This window comes from Psammomys obesus, unplaced genomic scaffold (assembly GCF_907164565.1).
Source record: "Psammomys obesus unplaced genomic scaffold, mPsaObe1.curated_primary_1811, whole genome shotgun sequence".
Taxonomy (NCBI): Eukaryota; Metazoa; Chordata; class Mammalia; order Rodentia; family Muridae; genus Psammomys; species Psammomys obesus.
Genome location: NW_026596295.1, coordinates 460293 through 471079, shown reverse-complemented (window position 1 = coordinate 471079; position 10787 = coordinate 460293). Strand labels below are relative to the sequence as shown.

The 10787-nt window shown below is 34.6% G+C and overlaps 1 protein-coding gene across 1 annotated transcript in view; it reads left to right on the top strand.

The window, feature by feature from the left end:
• Nucleotides 1-368: 368 nt before the first annotated feature.
• LOC129668970 (uncharacterized) overlaps nt 369-10787 on the top strand; it is a gene marked incomplete at its 5' end in the record, with an annotated part of 287543 nt that continues 277124 nt past the window's right edge. The window contains 2 exon segments of the mRNA XM_055597009.1: nt 369-527; nt 8499-8698. Coding sequence (XP_055452984.1) covers nt 369-527; nt 8499-8698 — 359 coding nt within the window.

Below are 10787 nucleotides of genomic sequence, written 5' to 3'. Positions count from 1 at the left end.
AAAATTCCCTGCACTCTGCCCAAAGTTTGGCTATGACTCTCAGCATCTGCTTTGATACTGGGCCAGGTAGTCTTTCAGAGGCCCTCTGTCAAACACTCCTGTCTTCTTCCCTGTCTTCTCCTACTTCTGATGTCTATCCTGTTTGTTTAGGGTTGATTCAATATATGGAAATACATCAATGCAATCCAGCATTTATCACACTGAAAGAAAAAAAAAAACCACAAGATCATCTCCTTAGATGTTAAAAAGCATTTGACAAAGTCCAACATCCATTCATGTTTAAAGTCTTGGAGAGATCAGGGATACAAGGCACATACTTAAACATAGTAAAGGCAATATACAGCAAGCCTATAGCCAGCATCAAACTCAATGGAGAGAAACTTAAATCAATCTCACTGAAATCAGGGACAAGGCAAGGCTGCCTACTCTCTCCATAGCTCTTCAACATTGTACTTGAAGTCTTAGCTAGAGCAATAAGACAACTAAAGGAGATCAAGGGGATATAAATCAGAAAGGAAGATGTCAAAGTTTCACTATTTACATATAGTATGATAGTATATATGAATGACACCTAAAATTCTACCAGAGATTTCTTTCAGCTGAAAAACACCTCCATCATTGTGTCTGGATACAAAATTAACTCAAAAAAAATCTGATGCCCTCCTGTATACAAAAGACAAACAGGCTGAGAAAGAAATTAGAGGAACAACATGCTTCACAGTAGCCACAAATAAAATAAATTACCTTGTTATGACTCTAACCAAGCAAGTGAAAGACCTGTATGAAAAAAAACAAAACAAAACAAAACAAAAAACAAACTTGAAGTCTCTGAAGAAAGAAATTGAAGAAGATATCAGAAAATGGAAAGATTTCACATACTCATAGATTGGTAGATTAACATAGTGAAAATGGTCGTCCTACCAAAAGCTATGTACTTACTGGGGTTCTTAACTATAATTTTTTAATTTTAATTTTATTTTTTCATAATATATTCATTACATATCCCTATTGAAGCTTACTCCTGTAACGTCTCCGAGTCCCACCCTTCCTTCCCCTCCCCCCCTACCAACTCCCCCTAGTCCACTGAGTGGGGGAGTTCTCATCCTTTGCTATCTGCCCATAGCCCCTGCTCCCTAAAAATCTGAGCACAAGGGGTACTGCAGAAATAGATGCAACAACTAAGGACCATGCATGTATAGGACGTAGATTCTCTGCTCAAAAGTAGCCATTTAGCAGCCCAGCGTCCATGTTGACCTTAATTCTTAAACTTGTTTTTTGATGGTGTTCCATGTGTCTTAATTGCTTTATATTGTCTGATTGTATTTATTATTGACTCAGTGTTATAATTTATTTATATTGGCTCAATATTATAATTTATATAGCTCCTTTTTATGCCCTGGTGTTCTGTCTTCCATTTGTTGCATTCCCTTAGTGAACATTTCCTTTCAGTTTTTTGTTTAAAGTATTGAATTTTTCTTTTGTAAAATTTTAATTTGTTTTTTTCCAGTATCTTTCTTATTGAATTGCTTCCCAACATGCTATATTGATTTATTTTCTTCATCTATTGGTAATGTATTTGAATTCATTCAGGATTTTTTTTATGTCTACTTATACTATTCTTTATTTTGAATTCTTAATTTTTCATCTAATGCACTGCCTTGCCATCTATTTGTGGAATTGATAGTTTCTGGAGGCATTATATTGTCTTGATTTTCGTTCATGTTTCTTCATTAGAATGTATACATCTGGTACCAGGTTATTGGCTGAAATATTTTGTTATAATATTTTAGTGATGCATGCTCCTTACATTGAACTTTTTAAAAATTTTATGTGGGACTAGACTGTGGTAGGGCTAAGGTAACCTTGTTTTCTACTGGAATGTGAATGTAGTTCAATATCTAAACTCTAATCCAACATGTTCTTGGCATTTTATCCATTTTCAGCACAACTCCAATAGCAGAACACTAAGTTCAAAAGCAACTGCAATTGATACGTAAGCGCTCTATGAAAACATAGTAATTTTAAACAATGGACTTTGAACTTTTGGGACTTTAAGGGAATGGAAGAACACAGATTATATCATGTTTGTTAAAATAAAAGTTAAGAGTATGAATCGAAGATAAATAGGAAACAAAGGCAGTTATTAGTATTAGAACAATGGTAAAAATAGATAAGACAAAAGTAAACAGAAGAAAGAAACAACAAATATGAAGGGAAGAGAAAAGATAGTTCCATGTGAAAGTAGAATGGTGTCTTGTCTACAGCTGAACAACCAACAGTCACTAATGGTCATTTTTCAGCATTTTGACCAGTTGTGGGTTTCTGCATTAATAACCACCCTCTGCAACCAAAGCACTTCTCTGACTAAGGCTGAGAGAAGCACTAGTCAATGGGTATAAACACAAACATTTAGAATATAGTTTATTTATGCTTTAATTTAGAGAAAAACTCAATGATTTCTGCCTAAGATCTGTGAAATCTTCAGGCATAAGCTTTTGTTTTTAATTTTATTTTTCTTATTAGTTACATTTGGTTAACTCTATATCCCAGCTGTATCCCTCTCCCTCATTCCCTCCCCAATCCCACCCTCCCTCACTCATCTCCTCCCTGCCCCTCTCCAAGTCCATTGGTAGGGGAGGAACTCCTCCCCTTTCATCTGACCCTGTTTTATCAGGTATCTTCAAGACTGGCTGCAAAGTCCTCCTCTGTGGCCTAGCAGGACTGCTCCTCCCTTGAGGGGTGGAGAGGTCAAAGAGCCTGCCATTGAGTTCCTGTTAGAAATAGTCCTTGTTCCCCTTACTATGGGAAACCAATTGGTTACTGAGCTACCACGGGCTACATCCGAGCAGAGGTTCTAGGTTAAATCCATTCATGGTCCTTGGTTGAGTGTCAGTCTCAGAAAAGACCCTGTGCTCAGATATATTTGGTCCTTGTGGAGCTCTTATCCTTTCCACCTCATACTAACTCTCCTTCTTTCATATGATTCCCTGTACTCTGCTTAAGGTTTGGTTATGAGTCTTAGTATTTGCTTTGGAACACTGCTAGGTAAAGTCTTTCAGATGCCTTCTGTGGTAGACTCTTGTCATACGATCAATGCACATCCTATTTGTCTTTCTAAGTGAGGATTGATCATCTTACCCTGGGTCCTCTTTCTTGTTTATCTTCTTTAGGTGTATAGATTTCATTATGTTTATCATATCTTATAGGTCTACATAAGCGAGTATATACCATGTTTGTCTTTCTCTTTCTGGGATACTTCGCTCAGAATGATCTTTTCTAGGTCCCACCGTTTGCCTGCAAATTTCATGATTTCCTCTTTTTTGATTGCTGAGTAGTATTCCATTGTGTAAAAATACAATTTCTGTATCCATTCTTCAGTTGAGGGACATCTGGGTTGTTTCCAGGTTCTGGGTATTACAAATAAAGCTGCTACAATCATGGTTGAGCAAATGTCCTTGTTGTGTACTTAAGCAAATTTTGGGTATATACCTAGCAGTGGTATAGCTGTGTCTTGAGGAAGCACTATTCCTAATTGTCTGAGAATGCGCCAGAGGCATCAGCTTTTGATCAAGTTTATAGTAGCTGAAATTAACTAGAGGAGTACATACTCCTCTAGTTCATTTCAGATATTATTAATTTCTAGTTAATTTACTAGTTAATTTACTAGTTAATTTACTAGTTAATTACTAGTTAATTTCCAGATATATAATTTATATCTGGAAAGCTTGTATTGATGAAAATTTCATTATGACATCTCCAGATGAAAAAAGTAGATTCCTTAATTTTCTACTACATTCTTTTTCATATTGCAAACTCTTTTGAAAGATGTAAAAATAGCCTCCAATCACATCATACTTTATTAATCTGCTCATGTAAATGAAACTCATTTGTGTGAGATAAATACTGTTTAAATATGTGAGAGGTATAAGATGAATTTTAAACATGAACATATTATATTAAACTGGATTGATAAAGTGAAATTTTAAATGTGTCACATAATAGATGATATGTTAGGAGTAATAATTGAAGGGACTTGTACCTGACTATTTGGTTTCAGAGCAGACCTTCAAATATCAATTTTATATAATTGATATTGGTCCCAGGAAAAAAACACCTCATAAACTTGTTTCTTAAAGAATAAAAGATTTCTCATTCCCCAGACATTGAAATACAAAAAGAGAAATTATTTTTAATCAGATCTTATTAGCATTTATTAAAGCATTTTTTATTTTTTTGACCTTATCTATGGTAATTAGAGTTATGTTTCCTAATATAGAGGAAATGTGGAACCATTATTTCAACTTTGTGCTTGTTTCTGATAGCTGTTTGATGAGTTTCTGAATAAAAATGTAGTGAATGACAAGTATATATATACATGTTAATGCAAATCACTCCTATGTGATGCATTTAAGTACCAAAATGCAGTAAAGAATCTTTTAGTCTTCTCCATTAATTGTCCTTGATTGGGGTATCATTCTATTCAGGGCCCCCAGAGTTCAGTTTTTATGGCTCTGTTGCTCTCCTTTTGGAGCTCCTTGTCCCCTCCAGGTTTGTTTATTTTTAAATCTCCCTCTTCTTTCATAAGATTCCCTGTACTCTGCCCAAAGTTTGGCTATGAATCTCAGCCTCTACTTCAGTACCTCAATCTGTAGAGTCTTTCAGAAGCCATCTGTGGTAGGCTTCTGTCTTCTCCTGCTTTTGATGTCTATCGTGTTTGTCCTTCTGAATGGGGATTGCACATCCTCCCTAGGGTCTTCCCTGTTGTTGTTTAGCTTTTTTAGAAGTATATTTTTTAGTATGTTTATCCTATATTATATGTGTAATATACACGTTTGGGTGAGTATATATGATTTGTGTCTTTCTGCTTCTGGGTTACCTCATTTGAGATGATCTTTTCTAGTTCCCACCATTTGCCTCAAATTTCATGATTTCCTTGTCTTTAATAGTTGAGTAGCATTCCATTGTGCAAATGTATCACAATTTCAGTATCCATTTCTTCTTTGAGGGACATCTGCATTGTTTCCAGATTTTGGCTATTGTGAATAGAGCTGTTATTATTATTATTATTATTTTTAATGCAGTACTTCATAGTCTGGCCACTGTATTGAAACCCTGAGAACATCTTGATAGTCATCTCAATTGTTCCTATTTTACTTCAGGAAAATATACTGAGTAAATTTCTTGATGAATCCATAGATTCAATACTAACATCTGAGTTGTCTGAAATTGTTGGTTGAAGTTGCTCATAGCAGAGATAGTATATGCAGTAGCAATTTATTTTTGCCTTAATACCTATGAATTTAAATTGAATTAATACACAAAGCTCCATTTCATACTTGAAATGACATTCTGAAATAATTATTGCAATTCACCGTCATAGAGTGAGCAGCCACTACTTACACTTACTAGTGTCTAGTGATTCTCATAATGGCTTAAGATATTTCTTCATTGCAAAAACTGACAGATGGATATAAGAGTTTTATCTCCCAAACTTCATTAGGTAAATATGTCTCAATCATGCAAAAATTGTAAAATATCTATGGTTTACAAATATTTAAGTTTGATCTAGGATGTAACATTTGTTTTTTTTTTAATTTTTACTGTTAGTTTATTAGTATACATGCTAACTTTATTGAAACAGTTCTCTGCTTCTTAAGGACTACACTTTTTCTGGCTTGTCACACAGTACTTAATATGGTCATTGCTAAGTCAATTTATGTAGAATGGTTTATAGACAAAGGAATATACATTTGAAGCAGTGGTAGAGAAATCCTTCTATTTTAGATACTTTCATGACTTTTAGCACTTTATTTTCGAGACAGTGTTTTATTTCATTTCCCAGATTACTCTGTAAATCACTATGAAGCACAGGCTTGTCTTGAACTCATGATCCTACTGCCTCAGATGCTGAGGTACAGTATCATGCCAGAATATCCAGTCTGTCTGAAGAATTTTGTTATGACTTAAAGTTTGAAAACAACTGCACTAAGTTGTAACTGTAAGGAGTAATAGTGAAAATAGTACCAGCAAGTTGGCTCATTGCAATACTACTAGTAGAACTATATGTATCATGTGTATGCGTGTGCGTGTGCCTGTGCATGTGTGTGTACAGGTGCATGTACTTGTGCTGGTGTATACATAGGCCTAAACAGGACATCAGGTGTCTTCTATCTGTCCACCAGACATTTGACATTTCATTTAAGATGGCTGGCCAGCCAGCTCTTGGAATCCGCCTGTTTCTACTGCACATTTGGCTTAAAGGCATAGGCACAGTAATTCCCCGAATTTATGTGGGTGCTGGAGACTTGCAACTAGAACTGTTTCTTCACAGAAACATTTGTTTCACTGAGCCATTTTCCTAGCCCACGTAGGTCTTTAACTTTTTAATATTGAAATGTACAACTTTACCATAAAGTCATTGTCTAAATTTTTATGGATCCAGTTAAAGTTTCTCAAGAGGAATGTTGTGTGTGAACATTGATATGGAATGCAATTTTTCTTGTGAGAGATTGTCACAAACAATTCAGAATTTTGAGTATACCTGATTCCTGGCTGTAAGATACCATTACTACTGCCATCACAAATTATGTGATAAGAAATTGTTACCCATAAACATTTTCATATAACACTGAGAAAAATGCCCCTCGGGAATGGATCACTGATTGAGTGACTTAGAATTAATCTACACTTAATTTCCATGTGTACAAACACTTACTGTGTTTTATATTCACCTCTAGGAGACAAGAAAATTAAAAGATAAGTTTGTGTATACCTGAAACCCTGGCTCAGATGTAGCCCATAGACCCAGTCTCCAAGTGGGTTCCCTAGTAAGGGGAGTAGGGACTGTCTCTGACATGAACACAGTGGCAGGCTCTCTGATCACCTCCCCCTGGGGGATACAGCCTTGCCAGACCACAGAGAAAGATAATGAAACCAGTCCTGATGAGACCTGATAGGCTAGGGTCAAATAGAAAGGGAGGAAGACCTCCCTTATCAATGGACTATGGCAGGGGCATAGGAAGAGAAGAGGGGGGAGGGTAGGATTGGGAGGAGACAAGGAAGGGGGCCACAGCAGGAATACAAATTGAATAACTGAATAAATTGTAATAAATGATAAAAAGACAAATAAAAAAGAAGGAAATCACGAAATTTGCAGGCAAATGGATTTAACTAGAAAAGATCATCCTGAGTGGGGTAACCCAGAAACAGAAAGACAGTCAAGGTATGCACTCACTTATAAGCCGTACAATATAGGATAGCCATCTAAAGACCTAAAGAAGGAGGGAGCAGGATACAGCTGGGACACAGAGTTAACAAAATGTAACTAAAAAGAAAAATAAAATTAAAAAAAAAAGACCTAAAGAAGTTGCACACTAAGGAAGACCCTAGAGAGGATGCTTAAATCTCATTCAGAATGGCAAACATGATAGATACCAGAAACAATGGAAGAGAGAAAACAGGATGAAAGCCTACTATACAGGGGCTTCTGAAAGTATCCACCCAACAGGTGGAGCACAGGGAGTCTTAGGGAAGAAGAGAGGGGTGGGGACTAAGGACATGGAAGGGACAGGAGCCATACAAGGAGACCAACAAAGCTAAAGGATCTGCACCCAGGGGGTCCTGCAGAGACTGATGTCCCTAAAGAGAACACTGCTCAGATGTGGCCAGGTGTCAGTTCAGTCTCCATGTGGATCTCCCATTGAGGGGATGCAGGGCTGCTTGTATCATGAACTCAGTTGACTGCTCCTTGATCACTTGCCCCTGGTGATGCAGCCTTGCCAGGCAAAGGAGGAAGAGAATCCAGGCAGTCCTGATGAGACTTAATAGTCTATGGGCAGATAGCAATGGTGGAGAACTCCCCTTTTAGGTAGACTAGGAGAAGTGGACTGGGGAAGGATGGAGGGAGTGTGGGATGGGAGGAAGTTGAGGGAGGTGAGTTCAACAGGGATACATAATGAGAAAAATTTGAAAAATAATAAAAATTAAAATTAATTTAAAAATAATCTTTTAGTCTGTGTTTGTTTAAATTATCAGTTCTCATATTTGTCTATACAAAATTACTAACGTTTAACACAAATAGAAACTAAATCCTGATTTCTGTATCTTAGATCTGTACCAGATCTTTAAAATACTACTGTATGGCCTATCCTCTCAATAGATTATGTATTATCAGAAAATGAATTAGAAATATTAAGTCAATATAAGAATTAGTAAGTATTAATTGTAGTTAAATAATTGTCACATTCTAAAATTGCATTAGGTATTCCAATGAAATTATTGCATTCACGCTTTTTTAAATGATGATTGCCATGGATATGACTATAACTAGAAAAATGTCTAAAGAATGAAAAGTGCTTGATGGTATTCCTTTTATAATTTTGCCTCCTTCATATGTTATTTTGGCTATATACTGTTGATATTGGACTTATTCCATTTTTATAATATTCTATAAAAGTACTGCTTCATTTCTTGCGCCCAAACTCCTACTTTAATTTCAGAATATCAAAAACATGTCTACCAGATTTGGAAAGGAAAGAGAACAACTTGAGATTGCTATTGATCGTGTTATTGTCACAATATCGGAAAGAAGATCGGCACGTAGTCTACATGGCACTATTGAACAGCCACTTCATAGCGTTCTTACAGCTACCCTTGATCTGGTTAATATTGTCAGCATGATATTAAACATTCTGGAAAGGTAATTCTTAATATCTGATATTTAAAGCCATGACACAATTGTATTTCCCCCTCATTTCTTCTCAGACAACTTATGTGAGGAATGGATTGTATTTCAACTTTTCTTTCAAAGATGTATATGGATGTTTTACTGATGTCTCGTTAGGATGTACAAAGTAGTGACACGGATCCCTTTAAATCAACAAGTATTTTACCATATGACTTTTACAATTCATTCAACAAAATAGTAATTTTTAAATGAGGATTCCCTTTGAGTTATCTATATAGATTAAATTACACTCACACTTTCAAAAAATAGTTTTATACAGTCTTTGTGAAGTTTTGCCAAACTTGTAAAGGATCATATCTGGCCCTTTGCAGCAAAATGTTCTTTCTTTTTCTATTAATTAAAATAGAACTTTTAACTAACATGAGTAAATTCTGTTTCTAAACCCCTGTTTTAAATAAGGCTAGTTAAGTAATACTAGTGATTTATAATTTCGTTTAGGTAGTAACTTTTAGTTAAAAATTTAGTATGTAGATTTCCATACGTTTTGTTTTGACTAACAATTGTAATCAATTATCTCTTCTAAGTACAGACAAGTCACCTTACAGATTCCTAGACTGTTTGCTTCCACTAAGTACATTTTTTCAAATAAGAGAAAAACTGGAGGGAGATGGAAAAAGGATACTGTGTTTTGATTAACAATGAGTTAAACCAGGAAGAAGTCATGCTATGTTTTTACAATTTTATATCACATGTTCTCTGATTGAGAAACAAACTTATTCAAATAAATAAGGAATGAGGACAAATTTTTCATAGTAGGAAGCACTAAATTAATAGTCAAAAAGCAAATATTTTGTGATAAGCTGCATTTAAGGAACAAATTTGAGAAAAAAAATTGTATTGACCATGAAAGTAAGGATAGCTGTAAGATGGAGTAATAGCAAAAAAAGAAAAAAAAAAAAGGCCACCCTAATGCATATAATGTGCTAAATTAAATTTGATAATTAACTGTATTGGGTTTTCCTATTTTGTCACTGTACTGTTATTACAAAGTTCATAATACAGCATCAGTATTAAGTCACTTTTCTAAGTTTTCAGCAAATTTCCCATTTTCATGGCTTATTTACTCTCATCAGTGGAAACAGGGAATATTAAAAGGGTCTTGTCTGGTTCCACCTGTATTTCACACACACAAAAAATGATCTATACAAAATGTAGGAAATCATTTTAGTATTATCTTTATTCTAAATGACCAAAATATTAAAGTTTTTATGCCATCATAGATTCTTAGATTCAGTCTTAATGACTAGTAATGACTAAATAAGAGGTGTTCATGTTGAACAGCATATTTTCCTAAGCTCAAGGCTAACTAAATATTCAAAAATATAACATCTGTATATCAAAATCTCTATGAATTAAAACCTCAAAATTACAGTGATATGTTTTAATCTGGGCATATTATAAAACATCTAAATATTTTTATGTTTCTTTGCTTTAAAATATGAAACTTTAAGCTTCCTTGGAAAGTAAATATGTTCTAGAGATTTTATCTTCATCTTTTCTGACTTACTTTTTATAGAAGATAGTAACAGTTTTAAAGACTAATTATGACTTGCCAGGCATGTTGATGCCTGCCTTTAATTCTGGTACTGGCCTGGTCTGCCAACTAGATTCTAGGCCTTCTAAGGCTACAATTGTCTTAATCAGGCAAACAAACAAAAAGGTCTTAAATCAATTGAATTTATTTGCTTTTCAAATATCTGGTCAAATTGTCAGCTAAAAGAATGTAATTGTTAAATCTTAAGGGAAGTAATTTCTGTGATTTGTCGTAAATTGCTATTCTTCTCTATGATTCTAAAACAAAACATGGAAAGTATTTTTTTATTATTTTAATATTGATATCTGCTCAAAATGTGATTCATGCTATTTTTGACCTGGCTCATGCTTTTTAAATCAGATTGGTGAATGAGAACTGACAATTTATTTAAGAAAGAATGTTTATGAAAGATTTAGACCTATTAAATCATTTTGATAGTAAGACAATAAAATATTTTTGAGAACTGAAGTAAACTCAGGAGTTTAAATCATGCAATGCTTATGACTC